General features: G+C 36.0%; 1 protein-coding gene across 3 annotated transcripts in view; it reads right to left on the reverse strand.

The window, feature by feature from the left end:
- The window catches only part of tanc2b (tetratricopeptide repeat, ankyrin repeat and coiled-coil containing 2b), a 335,698-nt gene that overhangs the window by 102,051 nt on the left and 205,873 nt on the right, over positions 1-27,774 (reverse strand). For 2 of the 3 annotated variants that reach the window (XM_061931928.1, XM_061931929.1), the window contains exon 5: positions 17,351-17,458. The exons of the other annotated variant lie outside the window; for it this stretch is intronic. In XM_061931928.1, the coding sequence (XP_061787912.1) occupies positions 17,351-17,458 (108 nt within the window). The remainder of the gene's footprint in view (positions 1-17,350; positions 17,459-27,774) is intronic. 3 annotated transcript variants of the gene reach the window in all.

Below are 27,774 nucleotides of genomic sequence, written 5' to 3' on the forward strand. Positions count from 1 at the left end.
TAGCATGATACCATAAGAAAAGTTAGCATACTTCTAAGATGACGCCGAGTATAAAAAAGCCGGGATTTTAAGGTTTGAATTAATACAATTAGCAAAAATGCTAGCGTAAGACTTCAGCATGCTAACGTTAGCACGATACCATAAGAAAAGTTAGCATACTTCTAAGATGACGCCGAGTATAAAAAAGCCGGGATTTTAAGGTTTGAATAAATAAAATTAGCAAAAAAATACTAGCGTAAAATGTTAGCATGCTGACGTTAGCATGATACCTTAACAAATGTTAGCATACTTCTAAGATGACGCCGTGTATAAAAAAAGCCGGGATTTTAAGGTTTGAATTAATACAATTAGCAAAAATGCTAGCGTAAGACTTTAGCATGCTAACGTTAGCACGATACCATAAGAAAAGTTAGCATACTTCTAAGATGACGCCATGTATAAAAAGCCAGGATATTAAGGTTTGAATAAATAAAATTAGCAAAAAAATACTAGCGTAAAATGTTAGCATGCTGACGTTAGCATGATACCATAAGAAAAGTTAGCATACTTCTAAGATGACGCCGAGTATAAAAAAGCCGGGATATTAAGGTTTGAATAAATAAAATTAGCAAAAAAATACTAGCGTAAAATGTTAGCATGCTGACGTTAGCATGATACCATAACAAATGTTAGCATACTTCTAAGATGACGCCGTGTATAAAAAAGCCGGGATTTTAAGGTTTGAATTAATACAATTAGCAAAAATGCTAGCGTAAGACTTTAGCATGCTAACGTTAGCATGATACCATAAGAAAAGTTAGCATACTTCTAAGATGACGCCATGTATAAAAAGCCAGGATATTAAGGTTTGAATAAATAAAATTAGCAAAAAAATACTAGCGTAAAATGTTAGCATGCTGACGTTAGCATGATACCATAAGAAAAGTTAGCATACTTCTAAGATGACGCCATGTATAAAAAGCCAGGATATTAAGGTTTGAATAAATAAAATTAGCAAAAAAATACTAGCGTAAAATGTTAGCATGCTGACGTTAGCATGATACCATAAGAAATGTTAGCGTACTTCTAAGATGACGCTGTGTATAAAAAAGCCGGGATTTGAAGGTTTGAATTAATACAATTAGCAAAAATGCTAGCGTAAGACTTTAGCATGCTAACGTTAGCATGATACCATAAGAAAAGTTAGCATACTTCTAAGATGACGCCATGTATAAAAAGCCAGGATATTAAGGTTTGAATAAATAAAATTAGCAAAAAAATACTAGCGTAAAATGTTAGCATGCTGACGTTAGCATGATACCATAAGAAATGTTAGCGTACTTCTAAGATGACGCCGTGTATAAAAAAAGCCGGGATTTTAAGGTTTGAATTAATACAATTAGCAAAAATGCTAGCGTAAGACTTTAGCATGCTAACGTTAGCATGATACCATAAGAAAAGTTAGCATACTTCTAAGATGACGCCATGTATAAAAAGCCAGGATATTAAGGTTTGAATAAATAAAATTAGCAAAAAAATACTAGCGTAAAATGTTAGCATGCTGACGTTAGCATGATACCATAAGAAATGTTAGCGTACTTCTAAGATGACGCCGTGTATAAAAAATCCGGGATTTGAAGGTTTGAATTAATACAATTAGCAAAAATGCTAGCGTAAGACTTTAGCATGCTAACGTTAGCATGATACCATAAGAAAAGTTAGCATACTTCTAAGATGACGCCATGTATAAAAAGCCAGGATATTAAGGTTTGAATAAATAAAATTAGCAAAAAAATACTAGCGTAAAATGTTAGCATGCTGACGTTAGCATGATACCATAAGAAATGTTAGCGTACTTCTAAGATGACGCTGTGTATAAAAAATCCGGGATTTGAAGGTTTGAATTAATACAATTAGCAAAAATGCTAGCGTAAGACTTTAGCATGCTAACGTTAGCACGATACCATAAGAAAAGTTAGCATACTTCTAAGATGACGCCATGTATAAAAAGCCAGGATATTAAGGTTTGAATAAATAAAATTAGCAAAAAAATACTAGCGTAAAATGTTAGCATGCTGACGTTAGCATGATACCATAAGAAAAGTTAGCATACTTCTAAGATGACACCGAGTATAAAAAAGCCGGGATTTTAAGGTTTGAATCAATACAACTAGCAAAAATGCTAGCGTAAGACTTTAGCATGCTAACGTTAGCACGATACCATAAGAAAAGTTAGCATACTTTTAAGATGACGCCATGTATAAAAAAGCCGGGATTTTAAGGTTTGAATAAATAAAATTTGCAAAAATGCTAGCGTAAAACTTTAGCATGCTAACATTAGCATGATGCCATAAGAAATTTTGGCATACCTCAAAGATACAACAAATCCTTTTCAACTTATATTCAATTGAATAGACTGCAAAGACAAGATATTTCATGTTCACACAGGCGCTACGGCATCAAAAAGCCGCATCGGTGTGTAAAGGATATCACCACATGGGCTGAGGAACACTTCAGAAACCCACTGTCAGTAACTACAGTCGGTCGCAACATCTGTAAGTGCAAGTTAAAACTCTACTATGCAAAGCCAAAGCCATTTATCAACAACACCCGGAAACGCTAAAATGGGCCCCGAGCTCATCTAAGATGGACTGATGCAAAGTGGTAAAAGTGTTCTGTGGTCTGACGAGTCCACATTTTTCTAATTGTTTTTGGAAACTGTGGACGTCGTGTCCTTCGGACCAAAGAGGGAAAGAACCATCCGGATTGTTCTAGGGTGAAAGTGTAAAAGGCAGCATGTGTGATGGTATGGGGGTGTATTAGTGGCCAAGGCAAATACAACATTGAATCAATGTTGGGTTCTGACGTTGATTTGACCATTGAAATGTGGTCATTTTATCAACCAATATTCTACAACACAAATACAACATTGAAACAACATGCTTTTCGACAACGTTTAATCAATGTTGGGTTCTGATGTTGATTTGACCATTGAATTTTGGTCATTTTACCAACCAAAATTCTACAACACAAATACAACATTGAAACAACCTTTAATCAATGTTGGGTTCTGATGTTGATTTGACCATAGAAATGTGGTCATTTTCTCAACCAATATTCTACAACACAAATACAACGTTGAAACAACATGCTTTTTGACAACATTCAATCAATGTCGGGTTCTGACGTTTGACCATTGAAATATGGTCATTTACCAACCATAATACTACAACACAAATACAACATTTAATCAATGTTGGGTTCTGACGTTGATTTGACCATTGAATTTTGGTCATTTTATCAACCAAAATTCTACAACACAAATACAACATTGAAACAACCTTTAATCAATGTTGGGTTCTGACGTTTGACCATTGAAATATGGTCATTTGCCAACCATAATACTACAACACAAATACAACATTTAATTAATGTTGGGTTCTGACGTTTGACCATTGAAATATGGTCATTTACCAACCATAATACTACAACACAAATACAACATTTAATCAATGTCGGGTTCTGACGTTGATTTGACCATTGAAATATGGTCATTTTTCCAACCATAATACTACAACACAAATACAACATTGAAACAACATGCTTTTCGACAACGTTTAATCAATGTTGGGTTCTGACGTTGATTTGACCATTGAATTTTGGTCATTTTTCCAACCAATATTCTACAACATAAATACAACATTGAAACAACCATAAATCAATGTTGGATTCTGACATGGATTTGACCATTTTAAATTTGGTCATTTTTACAACCATTATTCTACAACACAAATACAACGTTGAAACAACATGCTTTTTGACAACATTCAATCAACGTTAGGTTCTGATGTTTGACCATTGAAATATGGTCATTTACCAACCATAATACTACAACACAAATACAACATTTAATCAATGTTGGGTTCTGACGTTGATTTGACCATTGAAATATGGTCATTTTTCCAACCAATATTCTACAACACAAATACAACATTGAAACAACCATAAATCAATGTTGGGTTCTGATGTTGATTTGACCATTGAAATTTGGTCATTTTTCCAACCAGTATTCTACAACACAAATACAACGTTGAAACAACATGCTTTTCGACAACGTTTAATCAATGTTGGGTTCTGACGTTTGACCATTGAAATATGGTCATTTACCAACCATAATACTACAACACAAATACAACATTTAATCAATGTTGGGTTCTGATGTTTGACCATTGAAATATGGTCATTTACCAATCATAATACTACAACACAAATACAACATTTAATCAATGTTGGGTTCTGACGTTGATTTGACCATTGAAATATGGTCATTTTTCCAACCAATATTCTACAACATAAATACAACATTGAAACAACCAGTGTTGGGACTAACGCGTTACAAAGTAACTAGTAATCTAACGCGTTATTTTTTAGATTCAGTAACTCAGTTACCATTACTACATGATGCGTTACTACAGTATCGGCTAGAAACAGAAGAAGTGTCGTCCTTCTGTCTCACAAGGAAAAGAAAAGGCGTGCTTTCCTCGACCGAGGAGCGGAGCGCAGAGGAGACGTTCCTCCAGGGCCTATGTACTTCGGGGCTAACACCCTTCACTTTACCCGGCAGTGGGTCTTTACAGCTCCGGACTCGAGGGTGAATGACGAGGCCGGCGGTTTGTTGCAACTTTGCGACTTTATTGGTGTCTTGCACGCAGCCATCCACCAAGCTAGAGCACCTGCACTCACTCACTGTTGCGCTCCCTCACCTCTCTCGCCCACTCACTCACTGACGTCACTCACCTCACATGCTGTCATATCTTAAAGGGCCACACACACACACACACACACATACGTTACTCTCATAACAACTAACAAGACATCATGGCGAAGCCAGAAGTCGAGTTTCTTAACATGGAGACATTCTCACTACTTTTCTTTTGTCGAGCACAAAGAAAATAACATTTTAGTTCAATGTAAGTTGTGTCTTGGATCAAAGATCCTATCTACTTAAAGTTAAAGTGTCAATGACTGTCACACACACACACTAGGTGTGGCGAAATTATTCTCTGCATTTGACCCATCACCCTTGATCACCCCCTGGGAGGTGAGATGAGCAGTGAGCAACAGCAGTGACCGCGCCCGGGAATACTGCCCAAAACAGCAATTCAAATCTGCTGAAACAGCTACATAAATGGTAAATGGGTTATACTTGTATAGCTTTTCTACCTTTTTAAGGAACTCAAAGCGCTTTGACACTATTTCCACATTCACCCATTCACACACACATTCACACACTGATGGAGGGAGCTGCCATGCAAGGCACTAAACACGACCCATCAGGAGCAAGGGTGAAGTGTCTTGCTCAAGGACACAACGGACGTGACTTGGATGGTAGAAGGTGGGGATTGAACCAGTAACCCTCAGATTGCTGGCACGGCCACTGCTAGCCAGGACAACATTGATAGAGCCATTGCAGCGTATGTGCTAGAAGGCATGCAGGCTATTTCTACAGTGGAGTCACCCGTTTTCTGGCAGCTAATTAGCATGATAGCGGCGTCAAACAGCAAATGGCACTGAAAACATGTTCCAAGTACCTGGACACAGTGAGTACATAAATATGGAAAGCGAGCTAAAAAAACACTCCAAACTCTGCCTCTGCTCATCATTCATCACTGAAGGTACATACACTGTCAATTCTCTTATATACTCTTTCATTCTAGACTTCTAGAGTGTTTGATTATCACATCACTCTAAATGTATAGACTATAAAGTTCACAAACATAAAGAGGGATGCTAGTGGGCCAGGCCAATCTTTCCTTATCTCTAAACTAAAACTGGGGAAATGTGTAGAGTGTTCTGGGCTTCACTACAGTGTTGATCTCCTGAATACATGATTTTATTTCACAATTCCTTGAGAGAAAAAAATGCCTGGTTAGGCTTTGTGTATAGCGGTATGTGTGTTGTATTTAGTGACATGACATACAATCATGTCATGTGTGCCTTCCTTGGGTGAAGCCAGCTTTAAAGCTATGTTATTTTGTGGTTTGTTACGTATGTATGTTATGTTGCAGCTATTTAAAATAGTTTTGTCAATTTGTTTTGGCCTGAAATAAATTGGCCCTTTGAAACATATCTTTGTCTTTGTGTGTTGTATGTAGAGCACATTGCTTAGCAGAGTTGAGTGATGCAAATGCATGTCAAGTTGATCAACAGATTGTATTATTGTCCAGTGCAATAACAGTACTGACATGAAGGCTAAAAGGGCATTAATGGGAGCCTAAAAAAAAAAAGGAGAAAAAAAAGAAGTAACTAAATAGTTACTTTTCACAGTATCGCATTACTTTTTGGTGTAAGTAACTGAGTTACTTTTGAAATAAAGTAACTAGTAACTGTAACTAGTTACTGGTTTTCAGTAACTAACCCAACACTGGAAACAACCATAAATCAATGTTGGATTCTGACGTTGATTTGACCATTGAAATATGGTCATTATTCCAACCAATATTCTACAACATAAATACAACATTGAAACAACCATAAATCAATGTTGGGTTCTGACGTTGATTTGACCATTGAAATGTGGTCATTTTTCCAACCAATGTTCTACAACATAAATACAACATTGAAACAACCATAAATCAATGTTGGGTTCTGACGTTGATTTGACCATTGAAATATGGTCATTTTTCCAACCAATATTCTACAACATAAATACAACATTGAAACAACCATAAATCAATGTTGGGTTCTGACATTGATTTGACCATTGAAATGTGGTCATTTTTCCAACCAATGTTCTACAACATAAATACAACATTGAAACAACCATAAATCAATGTTGAGTTCTGACGTTGATTTGACCATTGAAATATGGTCATTTTTCCAACCAATATTCTACAACATAAATACAACATTGAAACAACCATAAATCAATGTTGAGTTCTGACATTGATTTGACCATTGAAATGTGGTAATTTTTCCAACCAATGTTCATTGAAACAACCATAAATCAATGTTGGGTTCTGACGTTGATTTGACCATTGAAATGTGGTCATTTTTCCAACCAATATTCTACAACATAAATACAACATTGAAACAACCATAAATCAATGTTGGATTTTGACGTGGATTTGACCATTTTAAATTTGGTCATTTTTACAACCAGTATTCTACAACATAAATACAACATTGAAACAACCATAAATCAATGTTGGATTTTGACGTGGAGTTGACCATTTTAAATTTGGTCATTTTTACAACCAGTATTCTACAACATAAATACAACATTGAAACAACCATAAATCAATGTTGGGTTCTGACATTGATTTGACCATTGAAATGTGGTCATTTTTCCAACCAATGTTATACAACATAAATACAACATTGAAACAACCATAAATCAATGTTGGGTTCTGACGTTGATTTGACCATTGAAATGTGGTCATTTTTCCAACCAATATTCTACAACATAAATACAACATTGAAACAACCATAAATCAATGTTGGATTTTGACGTGGATTTGACCATTTTAAATTTGGTCATTTTTACAACCAGTATTCTACAACATAAATACAACATTGAAACAACCATAAATCAATGTTGGATTCTGACGTTGATTTGACCATGGAAATGTGGTCATTTTTCCAACCAATATTCTACAACATAAATACAACATTGAAACAACCATAAATCAATGTTGGGTTCTGACGTTGATTTGACCATTGAAATATGGTCATTTTTCCAACCATTATTCTACAACATAAATACAACATTGAAACAACCATAAATCAATGTTGGGTTCTGACGTTGATTTGACCATTGAAATATGGTCATTTTTCCAACCATTATTCTACAACATAAATACAACATTGAAACAACCATAAATCAATGTTGGATTTTGACGTGTATTTGACCATTTTAAATTTGGTCATTTTTACAACCATTATTCTACAACATAAATACAACATTGAAACAACCATAAATCAATGTTGGGTTCTGACGTTGATTTGACCATTGAAATATGGTCATTTTTCCAACCATTATTCTACAACATAAATACAACATTGAAACAACCATAAATCAATGTTGGGTTCTGACGTTGATTTGACCATTGAAATGTGGTCATTTTTCCAACCATTATTCTACAACATAAATACAACATTGAAACAACCATAAATCAATGTTGGATTCTGACGTTGATTTGACCATTGAAATGTGGTCATTTTTCCAACCATTATTCTACAACATAAATACAACATTGAAACAACCATAAATCAATGTTGGGTTCTGACGTTGATTTGACCATTGAAATGTGGTCATTTTTCCAACCATTATTCTACAACATAAATACAACATTGAAACAACCATAAATCAATGTTGGATTCTGACGTTGATTTGACCATTGAAATATGGTCATTTTTCCAACCAATATTCTACAACATAAATACAACATTGAAACAACCATAAATCAATGTTGGATTCTGACGTTGATTTGACCATTGAAATATGGTCATTTTTCCAACCAATATTCTACAACATAAATACAACATTGAAACAACCATAAATCAATGTTGGATTCTGACGTTGATTTGACCATTGAAATATGGTCATTTTTCCAACCAATATTCTACAACATAAATACAACATTGAAACAACCATAAATCAATGTTGGGTTCTGACGTTGATTTGACCATTGAAATATGGTCATTTTTCCAACCATTATTCTACAACATAAATACAACATTGAAACAACCATAAATCAATGTTGGGTTCTGACGTTGATTTGACCATTGAAATATGGTCATTTTTCCAACCATTATTCTACAACATAAATACAACATTGAAACAACCATAAATCAATGTTGGATTCTGACATTGATTTGACCATTGAAATATGGTCATTTTTCCAACCATTATTCTACAACATAAATACAACATTGAAACAACCATAAATCAATGTTGGATTCTGACGTTGATTTCACCATTGAAATATGGTCATTTTTCCAACCATTATTCTACAACATAAATACAACATTGAAACAACCATAAATCAATGTTGGATTCTGACGTTGAATTGACCATTGAAATGTGGTCATTTTTCCAACCAGTATTCTACAACACAAATACAACATTGAAACATGCTTTTTGACGACGTTTAATCAATGTTGGGTTCTGACGTTTGACCATTGAAATATGGTCATTTACCAACCATAATACTACAACACAATTACAACATTTAATCAATGTTGGGTTCTGACGTTTGACCATTGAAATATGGTCATTTACCAACCATAATACTACAACACAAATACAACATTTAATCAATGTTGGGTTCTGACGTTTGACCATTGAAATATGGTCATTTACCAACCATAATACTACAACACAAATACAACATTTAATCAATGTTGGGTTCTGACGTTTGACCATTGAAATATGGTCATTTACCAACCATAATACTACAACACAAATACAACATTTAATCAATGTTGGGTTCTGACGTTTGACCATTGAAATATGGTCATTTACCAACCATAATACTACAACACAAATACAACATTTAATCAATGTTGGGTTCTGACGTTTGACCATTGAAATATGGTCATTTACCAACCATAATACTACAACACAAATACAACATTTAATCAATGTTGGGTTCTGACGTTTGACCATTGAAATATGGTCATTTTTCCAACCAATATTCTACAACATAAATACAACATTGAAACAACCATAAATCAATGTTGGATTCTGACGTTGATTTGATCATTGAAATTTGGTCATTTTTCCAACCATTATTCTACAACATAAATACAACATTGAAAAAACATGCTTTTTGACGACTTTTAATCAATGTTGGGTTCTGACGTTTGACCATTGAAATATGGTCATTTACCAACCATAATACTACAACACAAATACAACATTTAATCAATGTTGGGTTCTGACGTTGATTTGACCATTGAAATATGGTCATTTTTCCAACCAATATTCTACAACATAAATACAACATTGAAACAACCATAAATCAATGTTGGATTCTGACGTTGATTTGACCATTGAAATATGGTCATTTTTCCAACCATTATTCTACAACATAAATACAACATTGAAACAACCATAAATCAATGTTGGGTTCTGACGTTGATTTGACCATTGAAATGTGGTCATTTTTCCAACCATTATTCTACAACATAAATACAACATTGAAACAACCATAAATCAATGTTGGGTTCTGACGTTGATTTGACCATTGAAATGTGGTCATTTTTCCAACGATTATTCTACAACATAAATACAACATTGAAACAACCATAAATCAATGTTGGGTTCTGACGTTGATTTGACCATTGAAATATGGTCATTTTTCCAACCAATATTCTACAACATAAATACAACATTGAAACAACCATAAATCAATGTTGGATTCTGACGTTGATTTGACCATTGAAATATGGTCATTTTTCCAACCATTATTCTACAACATAAATACAACATTGAAACAACCATAAATCAATGTTGGGTTCTGACGTTGATTTGACCATTGAAATGTGGTCATTTTTCCAACCATTATTCTACAACATAAATACAACATTGAAACAACCATAAATCAATGTTGGGTTCTGACGTTGATTTGACCATTGAAATATGGTCATTTTTCCAACCATTATTCTACAACATAAATACAACATTGAAACAACCATAAATCAATGTTGGGTTCTGACGTTGATTTGACCATTGAAATATGGTCATTTTTCCAACCATTATTCTACAACATAAATACAACATTGAAACAACCATAAATCAATGTTGGGTTCTGACGTTGATTTGACCATTGAAATATGGTCATTTTTCCAACCATTATTCTACAACATAAATACAACATTGAAACAACCATAAATCAATGTTGGGTTCTGACGTTGATTTGACCATTGAAATATGGTCATTTTTCCAACCATTATTCCACAACACAAATACAACGTTGAAACATAAAATCAGATTTTTTTGGTTTTACTAATATCGGACCAGTATCAACTCCAAAATAAGACACATTTTCAAGCTTTGGCGCTATCGCTAATGTTTAGCAAGTGGACTATATCGCCAGGCACTTCCTGTCCGTCACCTAACGTCTACCCTCGGCACGTCAAATCTGTTTAGCATTCCAGCCTGGAAAGTAGCAGCAAACATATTTACACACGTCTGATACGGTTGTCAAACGTGCTGATGACTAAGTAGGATCTTATTACGCTCCGTATGCGGATGACCTCCTTTTCAGATGCTAAATCCCGGCTTAAATTGACTGGATTTCACAAGCTTTTGTCCACAAACTCACACTCGCACACACCCTGAAGGTCTGAAGTGACTCAGTCCGATTATTTGTTTTCCAGCCAATGACGCTGCGGAATCAACCACAAACACGATACTTCTCCACCCATCTTATGTTGGGACGCAAACACGCAACTCCTTTTGGCTCTCCAAAATGTTTATCAATAAATAGAAAAGATAGGGGGTCAATTTGATCTATTCTAGCTACCTGCTAGCATAGAATGTTAGCTTGTTATCATGTGAACAGTTAGCATACTTGCAGAATGGAGACAAATCTTCAAATCCATGAATTTTGGGTTTAAATGATCAAAATTAAATAAAATGCTTGCATAAAACGTTAGCCCGCTAACATTAACGTGATAACATAAGAAAAGTTACCATACTTCTAAGATGACGCCATGTATAAAAAAGCCAGGATTTTAAGGTTTGAATAAATAAAATCAGCAAAAAAATGCTAGCGTAAAATGTTAGCATGCTAACGTTAGCATGATGCCGTAAGAAATGTTTGCATACTTCTAAGACGACGCCGTGTATGAAAAGCCGGGATTTTTAGGTTTGAATAAATGAAATTAGCAAAAATGCTAGCGTAAAACGTTAGCATGCTAACATTAACGTGATAACATAAGAAAAGTTAGCATACTTCTAAGATGACGCCATGTATAAAAATCCAGGATTTTAAGGTTTGAATAAATAAAATTGGCAAAAAAATACTAGCGTAAAATGTTAGCATGCTGACGTTAGCATGATACCATAACAAATGTTAGCATACTTCTAAGATGACGCCGTATATAAAAAAGCCGGGATTTTAAGGTTTGAATTAATACAATTAGCAAAAATGCTAGCGTAAGACTTTAGCATGATAACATTAGCCTGATACCATAAGAAAAGTTAGCATACTTCTAAGATGACGCCATGTATAAAAAAGCCGGGATTTTAAGGTTTGAATAAATAAAATTTGCAAAAATGCTAGCGTAAAACTTTAGCATGCTAACATTAGCATGACGCCATAAGAAATTTTGGCAAACTTCTAAGATGACGCCGTGTATAAAAAAGCCGGGATTTTAAGATTTGAATAAATAAAATTTGCAAAAATGCTAGCGTAAAACTTTAGCATGCTAACATTAGCATGATGCCATAAGAAATGTTAGCATACTTCTAAGACGACGCCGTGTATGAAAAGCCGGGATTTTAAGGTTTGAATAAATGAAATTAGCAAAAATGCTAGCGTAAAACGTTAGCATGCTAACATTAACGTGATAACATAAGAAAAGTTGGCATACTTCTAAGATGACGCCATGTATAAAAAGCCAGGATTTTAAGGTTTGAATAAATAAAATTAGCAAAAAAATACTAGCGTAAAATGTTAGCATGCTGACGTTAGCATGATACCATAACAAATGTTAGCATACTTCTAAGATGACGCCATGTATAAAAAAGGCGGGATTTTAAGGTTTGAATAAATAAAATTTGCAAAAATGCTAGCGTAAAACTTTAGCATGCTAACATTAACATGACTCCATAAGAAATGTTGGCATACTTCTAAGATGACGCCGTGTATAAAAAAGCCGGGATTTTAAGGTTTGAATAAATAAAATTTGCAAAAATGCTAGCGTAAAACTTTAGCATGCTAACATTAGCATGATGCCATAAGAAATTTTGGCATACTTCTAAGATGACGCCGTGTATAAAAAAGCCGGGATTTTAAGGTTTGAATGAATGAAATTAGCAAAAAAAATGCTATCTTAAAATGTTAGCATGTTAACGTTAGCATGATACCATAAGAAATGTTAGCATACTTCTAAGACGACGCCATGTATAAAAACCCAGTATTTAAGGTTTGAATAAATACAATTAGCACACAAAAAAGCGCAAAATGTTAGCATGCTAACGTTAGCATGATACCATAAGAAAAGTTAGCATACTTCTAAGATGACGCCGTGTATAAAAAAGCCAGGATTTTAAGGTTTAAATAAATAAAATTAGAACAAAATGCTGGTGTTCTTATTTGTCTTGTTGCATCACAGGTGTGCTGAGTCAGCAGGTTGCACAGGTGAGTGGACGACAGGTGAGTCCTGGATTTAGCAGTAATTAGTGCTGACTCTTCAATGTTTGACTACGGCGTGGAAGCAGGATGTGCATTTCTTTATTTCTTTTACAGAGTTACTGGGAATTGAACAACTACCACTTTTATTTTTATGGTAGCATTCTGGCAACTTAGATGTTTTTTCTTTTTACTGTAAAATCTACAGTCCTAGTTTTTATTTGTTTTACATTATTTTTATGATTATTTTATTAATATTTGTACTTTTAATTTTTACTGTCAAATTCTGGCAACTGAGTAGTTTTTCTTCTATAAAATCAACAGTTGTATTTACAGTGTATTATTTTAAACAGAAAAACAGTCCCACATTTATTTTGTTTTTAAAAAAAGAAAAAAGGAATGAATACAATTTTTACTAAAACGTTTTATTTATTTATTTTTTGACTTATATTTTTACAGTAAAAAATAAATAAATTATGCAACAAAATCGAATCAAATAAAAAATTTAAAAAATGAATACAATGTTTACTGATGTTTACAGTGCATTACTGTAAACACTAAAATGTTCATTATAATTAAAAAAAAAATTTAACTTCTATTTTTTTTCAGTAAAATTCTGGTGACTGAGCTGCCATTTTTTTTTTGCTTTGTTTTTAACCACAAAATAAATTTAAAAAAAAAACAAAAAAAACAAATGAATACAATTTTTACTAAAACGTTTATTTTTTTAAACTTCTATTTGGACAGTAAAATCCTGGCAAATTAGCTGACCTATATATATATATATATATATATATATATATATATATATATATATATATATATATAGTTTTTATTATTATTTGTATTATTATTTTATGATATTATCATTTGTACTTTTATTTTTACAGTAAAATTCTGGCAACTGAGTTGTTTTTTCTTCTATGAAATCAACGATTGTTTTTACAATGCATTACTGTAAACAGAAAAACGGTACCAAATTTTTGTTTGAAAAAAAAATAATTAATGAATACAATTTTTACTAAAACATTTTATTATTTTTTTTTTTTTATTTCCATTTTTACAGAAAAATAAATGTTTTTTGCCACAAAATAAAATAAAATAATAAAAATTAAAAAATGAATACAATGTTTACAGTGCATTACTGTAAACACTAAAATGTATCTTATTATTTAAAAAAATTGTAACTTCTATTTTTTTCCAGTAAAATTCTGGTGACTGAGCTGCCAGTTTTTTTTGTTTGTTTTTTAACCACAAAATAAAATAAAAAAACAAAAAAAACAAATTAATAAAATTTTTACTAAAACGTTTATTTTTTTAAACTTCTATTTGGACAGTAAAATCCTGGCAAATTAGCTGACCTACATATATATATATATATATATATATATATATATATATATATATATATATATATATATATATATATATATATATATACATATATATACATATATATATATATATATATATATATATATATATATATATATATATATATATATATATATGAACCGTAAAATTTACGGACATTGTTTTCATTATTATTTTTATTATTATTTTATGATATTATCATTTGTACTTTTATTTTTACAGTAAAATTTTGGCGACTGAGCTACCAGTTTTTGGTTGTTGTTTTTACAGTGCTCTACTGTAAATAGAAACATTATACAACTGTTAATTTTACAGTCAAATTCTGGGGACTGAACTGCCAGTTTTTGGGGTTTTTTTAGCACAAAATAAAAGAAAAGAAAAAAAGAAAAAGAAAAATTAATTAAATTTTTACTAAAACGTTTATTTATTTATTTTTGTAACTTCTATTTTTACATCAAAATCCTGGCAAATTAGCTGACCTATAGATATTTTTTAACCGTAAAATTTACGGCCGTTGTTTTTATTATTATTTTATTATATTATCATTTGTACTTTTATTTTTACAGTAAAATTATGGGGACTGAGCTGCCATTTTTTGGTATACAATGTAAACAACTTTTACAGTGCATTACTGTAAACACTAAAACGTTTATACTTTTTTTTTTTACTTCTATTTTTACAGTAAAATCTTGAGGACTGAGCTGCCAGTCTTTTTTTAAACACAAAATAAATAAATAAAATAAATAAATGAATACATTTTTTACAGTGCATTACTGTAAACACTAAAACGTTTATTATTATTATTATTATTATTTTACTTGTATTTTTTACAGTAAAATCCTGTGGACTGCGGTGCTAGAGTTTTTGTTGTTGTTTTTTTTTTACCACAAAATAAAAAATAAAATAAAAAATGACTAACTTTTTTACAGTGCATTACTGTAAACATTAAAACGTCTATTATTTTTTTAATATTTTTTTTTTATTGTACTTTTATAATCTTGAGGACGGAGCTGCCAGTTTTTTGGGTTTTTTTCAATACAAAATAAAAAATATAGAACATAATTTTTACAGTGCATTATTACTGTAAAAACTAAAACGTTTATTATTATTATTATTATTTTACTTCTATTTTTACAGTAAAATCATGGGGATCAAGCTGGCAATTTTAGTTTATTTCTTTTTACCACAAAATGGAAAAAAATAAAAATTAATAAATTTTTTACAGTGCATTACTGTAACGACTAAAACGTTTATTATTATTATTATTTTTTTTTTTTTACTTCTATTTTTACAGTAAAATTCTGGGGACTGAGCTGCCATTTTTTTGTGTTTTTTTTTAAACCACAAAATAAAATAAATATAATTTTACAGTGCATATCTGTAAACACTAAAACTTTTATTATTATAAAAAACTAATTTTAACTTCTATTTTTACAGTAAAATCCTGGAAACTGAGCTGCCAATTTCTTTTTACATTTTTTTTAACCACAAAATAAAATTAAAATAAAGGAAATGCAATTACAATGCATTACTGTAAACACTAAAACGTTTATTATAAAAAAAAAAAATTTGTACTTCTATTTTTAAAGTAAAATCCTGGGGAATGAGCTGCCAGTTTTTGTTTTATTGGGTTGTTTTTTTTTTTTACTACAAAATAAAAATAATTTAAAAAAAAGGGAGAGCAACATGAAGACCACCTATAACAAGTCTAAGTGAACATGAAGACCACCTATAAGAAGTCTAAGCCAGGAGAGCAGCATGAAGACCACCTATAACAAGTCTAAGCCAGGAGAGAAACATGAAGACCACCTATAACAAGTCTAAGTGAACATGAAGACCACCTATAAGAAGTCTAAGCCAGGAGAGCAGCAAGAAGACCACCTATAACAAGTCTAAGCCAGGAGAGAAACATGAAGACCACCTATAACAAGTCTAAGTGAAGATGAAGACCACCTATAGCAAGTCTAGACCAGGAGAGCAGCATGAAGACCACCTATAACAAGTCTAAGCCAGGAGAGAAACATGAAGACCACCTATAACAAGTCTAAGTGAACATGAAGACCACCTATAAGAAGTCTAAGCGAAGATGAAGACCACCTATAGCAAGTCTAGACCAGGAGAGCAGCATGAAGACCACCTATAACAAGTCTAAGCCAGGAGAGAAACATGAAGACCACCTATAAGAAGTCTAAGCGAAGATGAAGACCACCTATAGCAAGTCTAAACCAGGAGAGCAGCATGAAGACCACCTATAACAAGTCTAAGTGAAGATGAAGACCACCTATAACAAGTCTAAGGGAAGATGAAGACCACCTATAACAAGTCTAAGTGAAGATGAAGACCACCTGTAAGAAGTCTGAAGACCACCTACTTGGAGGTCCAGGGGGACACAGACTCCACAAGAGAGGCTGGCACACAGAGAGGTCCACCATGTTGCTCCCACACAAACAAGAAGTGACCTGCTTTAGCATCCCACAATGCACCAGCGGGGGTGGGCGGAGTCTGGGATGTTGGATTAGAGAGCGAGCGCTGACTCCAGGAATTAGACTCCTCCTACTTCAGCCTGCACACGCTCACACACACTGGCATGCAGGTGGCGACACAGCAGGGAGGGGGCGGGGTCAGAAACTTACCGGGGCGTATTCCGTCCAGGTGGGGGGGGCTCTTGGCGGGGTCGGGGGAGCCGAGCTCTGATTGCGGAATGCGAGGGCTCTCCACGAACTTTGCTTTCCGCAGAGGGGCTGGGAGCAGACACACACACACACACACACATAGAGGGAAACAACACACACACACATAGAGGGAAACACACACACACACACACACACACACACACACACACACATATATGTCAATTAGGGCGAGGGAGGGTGAAACAAGGATGGGAGGACAGGAAGTGTGTGACGCAGCATGTTACTATTGCCTCATAATTACTAATGCATCATTGTTACTATTGCCTCATCGTTAGTATTGCATCATCGTTACTATTGCCTCATCATTACTATTGCATCATTGTTACTATTGCATCATCGTTTCTATTACCTCATCGTTACTATTGCATCATCGTTACTATTGCCTCATCATTACTATTGCATCATTGTTACTATTGCATCATCGTTACTATTACCTCATCGTTACTATTGCATCATCGTTACTATTGCATCATTGTTACTATTGCCTCATCGTTACTATTGCATCATCGTTACTATTGCCTCATCGTTAGTATTGCATCATCATTACTATTGCCTCATCGTTACTATTGCATCATCATTACTGTTGCATCATCGTTACTATTGCATCATCGCTACTATTACATCAGTGCTACTTTTGCACAATCGTTACTATTGCATAATCGTTACTTTTGTATTATCGTTACTATTCCATAATCGTTACTATTGTCTCATTGTTACTATTGCATCATCGTTACTATTGCATCGTCCTTACTAATGCATCATTGTTACTATTCCATAATCATTACTATTGCCTCATCGTTACTATTGCATCATCGTTACTATTGTCTCATTGTTACTATTGCATCATCGTTACTATTGCATCATCGTTACTATTGTCTCATTGTTACTATTGCATCATCGTTACTATTGCATCGTCCTTACTATTGCATCATCGTTACTATAGTATCGTCGTTACTATTGCATAATCGCTATTATTGCATCATCATTACTATTGCATCTTCGTTACTATTGCATTGTCGTTACTATTGCATCGTTGTTACTATTGCATCATTGTTACTATTGTCTCATTGTTACTATTACATCATCGTTACTATTGCATCGTCGTTACTATTGCATAATCATTACTATTGCATCATTGTTACTTTTGCATCAATCGTTACTATTGCATAATCATTACTATTGCATCATTGTTACTATCGCATCTTTGTTACTATTGCATCATCATTACTATTGCATCATCGTTACTATTGCATCATTGTTACTATCGCATAATCGTTACTAATGTATAATCGTTACTATTGCATCATCATTACTATTGCATCATTGTTACTATCGCATCATTGTTACTAATGCATAATCGTTACTATTGCATCATTGTTACTATCACATAATCATTACTATTGCATCATTGTTACTATCGCATAATCGTTACTAATGCATCATCGTTACTATTGCCTCATCATTACTATTGCATCATCATTACTATTGCATCATTGTTACTATCGCATAATTGTTACTAATGCATAATCGTTACTATTGCATCATCATTACTATTGCATCATTGTTACTATCGCATCATTGTTACTATCGCATAATCGTTATTATTGCATCATTGTTACTATCGCATAATTGTTACTAATGCATAATCGTTACTATTGCATCATCATCGAAGCATCTGATTGGTCCAAACTGAGTGACCACAACAAAACAGAAAGATTTCAAGTAAAAAACAAAAGTGGTAGAACATTGTTCCATTGGAGAACCAATCACAGAAGTCAGGCAACCAAAGGGGCGGAGCTTCGATTGGAGGGGAGACGCCCCCTTTTAAAAAACTGCTGATTTTGTCTTTGCTTTGCAGGTGAGAGTGGCGGGTCGCACCTGCAACATTATACCTGTGGGGGCAGCACTTTTGTTCCAAGAAGTCCACGCCAAAGTGCGGCTGGCGGACATTTTTGTTTGGCTAACCTCATGTTGGCTTTTTGTAAGAATACAACAAATTCATGGCTTCACGTTGAAATGACCATTCTCATTCATCACCATTTTTAATCGATTCACAATGTAAAAAAAGTTATAAAAAAATTATATATATATATATATATATATATATATATATATATATATATATGTCTTAATAAGGTTATCCAAAAAATTGTGCTCAATATCGTAGTAGAGCGCCCCATACAGCAAAAAAGTCTCAACTAACATTGGCCACAAATTCCTCACTCTGATCGACAAACACTTCCCCAAAGGCAACACCCTAAGAAAAGTATTCAACAAGAACAACATTAAATTGAGCTACAGCTGTATGAACAATATACGACAAATTATCTCAAACCACAACAAAACAATTGCAAATGAGCCGTCGGCCCCCGGACAGAGCGACTCCAAAACCAACATATATATATGTATATATATATATATACATATATATATATATATATATATATATATACATAATAATACATATATACATACAGTATATTTATATGTGTGTATATATATATATATATAAATACATACATATAGGTACGTATATATATATATATATATATATATATATATATATATATATATATATATATATATATATATATATATATATATATATATATATATATATATATATATCAGTGACGTGTGGTGAGGTTGATGGCTGGTGAGGCACTGACTTCATCACAGTCAGATTTACAAACATATGAACCCTAAAGAGTATCTTATTCACCATTTGATTGGCAGCAGTTAACGGGTTATGTTTAAAAGCTCATACCAGCATTCTTCCCTGCTTGGCACTCAGCATCAAGGCTTGGAATTGGGGGTTAAATCACCAAAAATGATTCCCGGGCGCGGCGCCGCTGCTGCCCACTGCTCCCCTCAACTCCCAGGGGGTGATCAAGGGTGATGGGTCAAATGCAGACGACAAATTTCACCACACCTAGTGTGTGTGTGACAATCATTGCTACTTTAACTTAACTTTAACTTTACACATACAAACTGTAGCACACAATAAAAGCACATTTAATAAAAAAAAACCTTATTATGGTCTTACCTTTACTTATAAATGAAGTCCATGCGCCGCTGTTGTGCTGGATTAATGCACCCCCTCCGTAGAATGCACACCCTGACGGGAGTGTTGCATCAACTAAAGCCATGTGCAAGATTGAATCTATTTAAAAAAGTGTAACCGAGGGTTTATAAATGTGGCCTATACTGTATGAAACTACAAAATAACAAACACGGAGGCTCCAGTTTACACGAGGACCACTTTATTTACCTTCTTTCAAAAACCTCCGCTCCACTCCAACGTGTCATCACTTCCGCTCTTAGCGCCTTCAAAATAAGAGCTCGAGGCATATACTGTATAACAGCGCATAACAGGAACTTAACATCACAAAGAGGAAAGCCCATGAAAATAGGTTACAAAAGTTATTTAATAAGAAGCCAAAAAGTGCAAAAACAATAATGTTCGTGTTGGAGGAGTTGTGAATTAGGTACACCTGCAGACTGCAGGTGTACCTAATGCTGTGGCCCTGCAGTCATTCACAACTCCTCCAACACCAACATTATTGTTATTGCACTTTTTGGCTTCTTATGAAATAACTTTTTTAAAATAGATTCAATCTTGCACGTGGAAAGTTTAAGTGTGGGCTTTAGTCGATATAACACTCCCGTCAGGGGGTGCATTCTACGGCGGGGGTGCAGGAGGCGGGATTACTGCGAGCCTCAGCCAGTGCGTCTTTTGCAGCCGTTTTATGTTCGCTCAGCACAAGATATACGTTACACACATACAGTTGTTGACAAAATACACTGTACATTATATACCTCAGCTAACTAAACTATGGAAATGTATAATATAATTCATATAGCAATACAGTCTCACTGCACAGCAGGCCAGCAGTTAGCCGAGTCATTGCGCTATCCATGTTGAGGCACTGAGTGACGTGCCTCAACTGGCTGCTGTTCACCGCACCGTCTCTTCTCAGTATTCGAACGGCAAATGTGAAAATTCAGCGATTTTGAATACAAATAATCTAAAACTGGTGAAGTTAAATGGAAAATAACTTTATAGTATAATCACTGGATACATATAACAATTTAATAATATTTTATTAGAGCGTATCAAAACACGTATTGGTATGTCAGACTTAGCTTTGTCGTGGTTTAACTCTTATCTTACTGACAGGATGCAATGCGTCTCCCATAATAATGTGACCTCGGACTATGTTAAGGTAACGTGCAGAGTTCCTCAGGGTTCGGTTCTTGGCCCTGCACTCTTTAGTATTTACATGCTGCCGCTAGGCGACATCATACGCAAATACGGTGTTAGCTTTCATTGTTATGCTGATGACAGCCAACTCTACATGCCCCTAAAGCTGACCAACACGCCGGATTGTAGTCAGCTGGAGGCGTGTCTTAATGAAATTAAACAATGGATGTCCGCTAACTTCTTGCAACTCAACGCCAAGAAAACGGAAATGCTGATTATCGGTCCTGCTAAACACCGACATTTATTTAATAATACCACCTTAACATTTGACAACCAAACAATTACACAAAGCGACTCAGTAAAGAATCTGGGTATTATCTTCCACCCAACTCTCTCCTTTGAATCACACATTAAGAGTGTTACTAAAACGGCCTTCTTTCATCTCCGTAATATCGCTAAAATTCGTTCTATTTTGTCCACTAGCGACGCTGAGATCATTATTCATGCGTTCGTTACGTCTCGTCTCGACTACTGTAACGTATTATTTTGGGGTCTCCCTATGTCTAGCATTAAAAAATTACAGTTGGTACAAAATGCGGCTGTTAGACTTTTGACAAGAACAAGAAAGTTTGATCATATTACGCCTATACTGTATATACCTTTATATACATATATACATATATATATATACCTATACTGGCTCACCTGCACTGGCTTCCTGTGCACTTAAGAAGTGACTTTAAGGTTTTACTACTTACGTATAAAATACTACACGGTCTAGCTCCGTCCTATCTTGTCGATTGCATTGTACCATATGTCCCGGCAAGAAATCTGCGTTCAAAGAACTCCGGCTTATTAGTGATTCCCAGAGCCCAAAAAAAGTCTGCGGGCTATAGAGCGTTTTCTATTGGGGCTCCAGTACTATGGAATGCCCTCCCGGTAACAATTAGAGATGCTACCTCAGTAGAAGCATTTAAGTCCCATCTTAAAACTCATTTGTATACTCTAGCCTTTAAATAGCCCCCCTGTTAGACCAGTTGATCTGCCGTTTCTTTTCTTTTCTCCTCTGCTCCCCTTTTCCTTGAGGGGTGGGGGGCACAGGTCCGGTGGCCATGGATGAAGTGCTGGCTGTCCAGAGTCGGGACCCGGGGTGGACCGCTCGCCTGTGCATCGGCTGGGAACATCTCTGCGCTGCTGACCCGTCTCCGCTCGGGATGGTGTCCTGCTGGCCCCACTATGGACTGGACTCTTACTATTATGTTGGATCCACTATGGACTGGACTCTCACAATATTATGTCAGACCCACTCGACATCCATTGCTTTCGGTCTCCCCTAGAGGGGGGGGGGGGGTTACCCACATATGCGGTCCTCTCCAAGGTTTCTCATAGTCATTCACATCGACGTCCCACTGGGGTGAGTTTTTCCTTGCCCGTATGTGGGCTTTGTACCGAGGATGTGGTTGTGGCTTGTGCAGCCCTTTGAGACACTTGTGATTTAGGGCTATATAAATAAAGATTGATTGATTGAATAAAAATGTTTTCTTTTTACATTTTTTTTCTTTCCATGATGGCAGGTGAGGCCCCGCCTCACCTGCCTCTAGTGCAGAGGTCGGCAACCTTTACCAGTCAAAGAGCCATTTTGACCAGTTTCACAAATTATAGAAAACAATGGGAGCCGCAAAATCTTTTGAAATTTTTAAATGAAATAACACTGCATACAAAGTGTTTTTTGTTGCTTTGTGCTATGTATAAACCAGGGATCTCAGACACGCTGCCCACACCTTTATATGGAATTTGAAAGCTGGTGCGTCACACGGGTTCAAAATGAATGGCGCTTGTCAGCGTCATGCGTGCCGTGATGGTACAGCATATAACACCCACTACAATCAGTGTGCCTGATCAGCCACACGTTATTTGAGGCTTCCGCTTGCTCACATAGGTGACAGTAGTGATGGGTCCGGCAACACCGATGCATCGGCGCATGCGTCGAGCTCATAGAGCGAAACCCTGTGTCGGTTTTAGAAAGTCACGTGACCGATCATGAGCTGTTTTGGTCACGTGACCGATACGCCTCCTCTGTGCCCTGTGAGCGGGTCTTTTCTACAGCCGGAGAAATAATAACTAAGAAGAGAAAGCGTCTAAAATTGAATACGTTGGAAAAACTGTTTTTTTTTAAAAATAAAAATGTGTAAAAAAATAATAATAATTAAAGCTGCAAGCAGCATTGGTCGGGCCCGCGTATTTGGCAGGTGCTAGTCCTAAGTGTCCCAATACTTTTGTCTACTTTTAGTCTGAAGTGTCCCAAGACTTTTGTGTAGTGTACCTACCTTGTTTGCATTATGTGGGCACGTTGGTGCTTCCTGCTTTTGAGCAGCCATCTTAAAAAAACAGCACCGCAGGAGCATCAGCGCAGCGGGTCTTTGAAGGCTCATAAAATCAAAACCGGAGCAGTTATAAAAAAAAGCGCTTCTGTTGTTGTAATCACAAGGGTTCAATCTCTCTCCTGTGTTAGTTTGAAGGCGAAACGACAAACGCGCTCAGAGGAGTTCGTTTTTGAAGGAAGGTGACCGGTTTTTACAAAAATTTTGTTTTGAAGGGGGAATAGCAAACTTCCTGTTGATTTTTGCTGGGGGTTGTCAATTTATGAAATGTAGGTCTAAGTGAGACCTACATAGAGGTTTTTGTTTCATGTCTCTACGACCTTCCCAGTGGGAGTTACAGGCAGTTTTGTCATTTTTTTCTTCCGAGGAGCAGTTTTTTCTCTGTTTTATTCAGAAATTGCTGTAGAGCGCAATTTTTAAATTTTAAAAAAGGTTTTTTTATTAGGTTGCAATTCTTGCCGGTCCTGATGTGTGCGTTCAGTTCGGTGAGTTTTGTACAGCTCAAAGAGGCAAAAGTGACTGTTTTTAGTACTTTTTTGTCTTGAAGGGGGAATTGCCAACTTCCTGTTGATTTTAGCCCGAGAATGTACCATTATGAAAGTTAAGTCTGAGTCAGACCTACATAGAGGATTTTGTTTCATGTCTTTCCGACCTTCCTAGTGGGAGTTACAGGCAGTCTAGTTTTTTCTTTTCCTAGGGGGCGCTAGAGCGCAATTTTGATTTTTGCAGTTTGGTTTTTTTATTAAAAGACAATTTTCGCAGGTCCTGATGTGTGGGTCAAATATGGTGAGTTTTGAAGCATGTTAAGTGGGTCAAATTAGTGCTCAAAGAGGCGGCGGAAGAATAAAGAAAAAAGAAGAATAATAAAACCTTACAATTTCAATAGGTCCTTATGTCCCATTGCATAAGGACTCCCTGTGGGAGTCCTTTTGCAATGGGCCATGGCGGGCCCTAATAATTTCCAGGTCCACAAGCATCCTCATTCACAACACGTTCTCTTCGATTTCCATGTTATGATACATGTTCACATTATTTATTGACTGTATCTAAAAAAGACAAAAAATATACTTTTATTTAAATGAAGTTATGAAATAATCCTAAATGAAATACAATGACTTGGTTTATATTATTGTATATACTAGGTCAGTGGTTCTCAACCTTTTTTCAGCAATGTACCCCCTGTGAATTTTTTTTTAATTCAAGTACCCCCTAATCAGAGCAAAGCATTTTTGGTTGAAAAAAAAAAAGATAAAGAAGTAAAATACAGCACTATGTCATCAGTTTCTGATTTATTAAATTGTATAACAGTGCAAAATATTGCTCATTTGTAGTGGTCTTTCTTGAACTATTTGGAAAAAAAGATATAAAAATAACTAAAAACTTGTTGAAAAATAAACAAGTGATTCAATTATAAATAAAGATTTCTACACATTGAAGTAATCATCAACTTAAAGTGCCCTCTTTGGGGATTGTAATAGAGATCCACCTGGATTCATCAACTTAATTCTAAACATTTCTTCACAAAAAAAAAAAAATCTTTAACATCAATATTTATGGAACATGTCCACAATAAATCTAGCTGTCAACACTGAATATTGCATTGTTGCATTTCTTTTCACACTTCTTTTTGACAGACATTTTAGTGACAAACCTGAGCTTGTGCTTCACTGAGTTTATGAACTTACATTCATATTTTGTTGAAGTATTATTCAATAAATATATTTATAAAGGATTTTTGAATTGTTGCTATTTTTAGAATATTTTAAAAAAATCTCACGTACCCCTTGGCATACCTTCAAGTACCCCCAGGGGTACGCGTACCCCCATATAGGTCATAAAATCAGTGTCAGTTGAGTCGGTCCATAGGTTGCCTGTAGGGATTTTTAATGTCCAGCAGATGTCAGTATTTAGTGACACAGTATCGACACAGTATCAATACAGTTTTGCAATGTGTCGAAACGCTTCATGACGCCTCATCAACCCATCACTAGGTGACAGCAAGGCATACTTGGTCAACAACCACACAGGTTACACTGACGGTGGCGGTATAAAAAAAACTTTAACACTCTTACTAATAATGCGCCACACTGTGAACCCACACCAAACAAGAATGACAAACACATTTCGGGAGAACATCTGCACCGTAACACAACATAAACACAACAGGACAAATACCCAGAATCCCATGCAGCCCTAACTCTTCCGGGATACATTATACACCACCGCTACCAAACCCCGCCCACCTCAACTGACGCACAGAGAGAGAGGGGGGGGGGGGGGGGGGGTTTGATGTTTGAGGGAGCAGGGTTGGGGTGGGGGTGGGGTTTGGTGGTAGCAGGGGTGTATAATATAGCCCGGAAGAGTCAGGGCTGCATGGGATTCTGGGTGTTTGTTCTGTTGTGTTTATGTTGTGTTAAGGTGCAGATGTTCTCCCGAAATGTGTTTGTCATTCTTGTTTGGTTTTGGTTCAAAGTGTGGCGCATTATTAGTAAGAGTGTTAAAGTTGTGTTATATGGTCACCATCAGTGTAACCTGTGTGGCTGTTGACCAAGTATGCCTTGCTGTCACGTACGTGTGCAAGCAGAAGATGTATAGCGCATAACAAGTGTTGGGCTGGTATGCTATTAATACAGAATGTAGAGGGTGCCAAATGTTGTACCATCATGGCACGCCCTTGTTATAGCTGTAAGGGTGAAAATCGGTGAATGATAATCCCAGAAGTTTTCTGCGAGAGGCAATGAAATCCGGAAATTTCACGGGTACATTGGGGGGGTACAGCAAGTAAGCTGCTGAGCCGCATCAGTTGCTGACCCCTGGTCTAGTGACTGCACGTCACTGATATATATATATATAATTGGATTGTTTTTCCTCCGGAAGAACTTTGAAAATGTCACGAGGGAGGCGCTGGACATTGAGTCCGAGTGGACGATGTTCCGTGCCTCTGTTGTCGAGGCGGCCGATTGGAGCTGTGGCCGCAAGGTGGTTGGTGCCTGTCGTGGCGGTAATCCTAGAACCCGTTGGTGGACGCCGGCGGTGAGGGATGCCGTCAGGCTGAAGAAGGAGTCCTATCGGGTTCTTTTGGCTCATGGGACTCCTGAGGCAGCGGACAGGTACCGACAGGCCAAGCGGTGTGCGGCTTCAGCGGTCGCGGAGGCAAAAACTCGGACATGGGAGGAGTTCGGGGAGGCCATGGAAAAAGACTTCCGGACGGCTTCGAAGCAATTCTGGACTACCATCCGCCGCCTCAGGAAGGGGAAGCAGTGCAGTGTCAACACCGTGTATGGTGGGGATGGTGTTCTGCTGACCTCGACTGCGGATGTTGTGGATCGGTGGAGAGAATACTTCGAAGACCTCCTCAATCCTACCAGCACGTCTTCCTATGAGGAAGCAGGGCCTGTGGAATCTGTGGTGGGCTCTCCTATTTCTGGGGCTGAGGTTGCCGAGGTAGTTAAAAAGCTCCTCGGTGGCAAGGCCCCGGGGGTGGATGAGATCCGCCCGGAGTTCCTTAAGGCTCTGGATGTTGTGGGGCTGTCTTGGTTGACAAGACTCTGCAACATCGCGTGGACATCGGGGGCGGTACCTCTGGATTGGCAGACCGGGGTGGTGGTTCCTCTCTTTAAGAAGGGGAACCGGAGGATGTGTTCCAACTATCGTGGGATCACACTCCTCAGCCTTCCCGGTAAGGTCTATTCAGGTGTACTGGAGAGGAGGCTACGCCGGATAGTCGAACCTCGGATTCAGGAGGAACAGTGTGGTTTTCGTCCTGGTCGTGGAACTGT

Source organism: Nerophis lumbriciformis, linkage group LG39 (assembly GCF_033978685.3).
Source record: "Nerophis lumbriciformis linkage group LG39, RoL_Nlum_v2.1, whole genome shotgun sequence".
Classification (NCBI taxonomy): Eukaryota; Metazoa; Chordata; class Actinopteri; order Syngnathiformes; family Syngnathidae; genus Nerophis; species Nerophis lumbriciformis.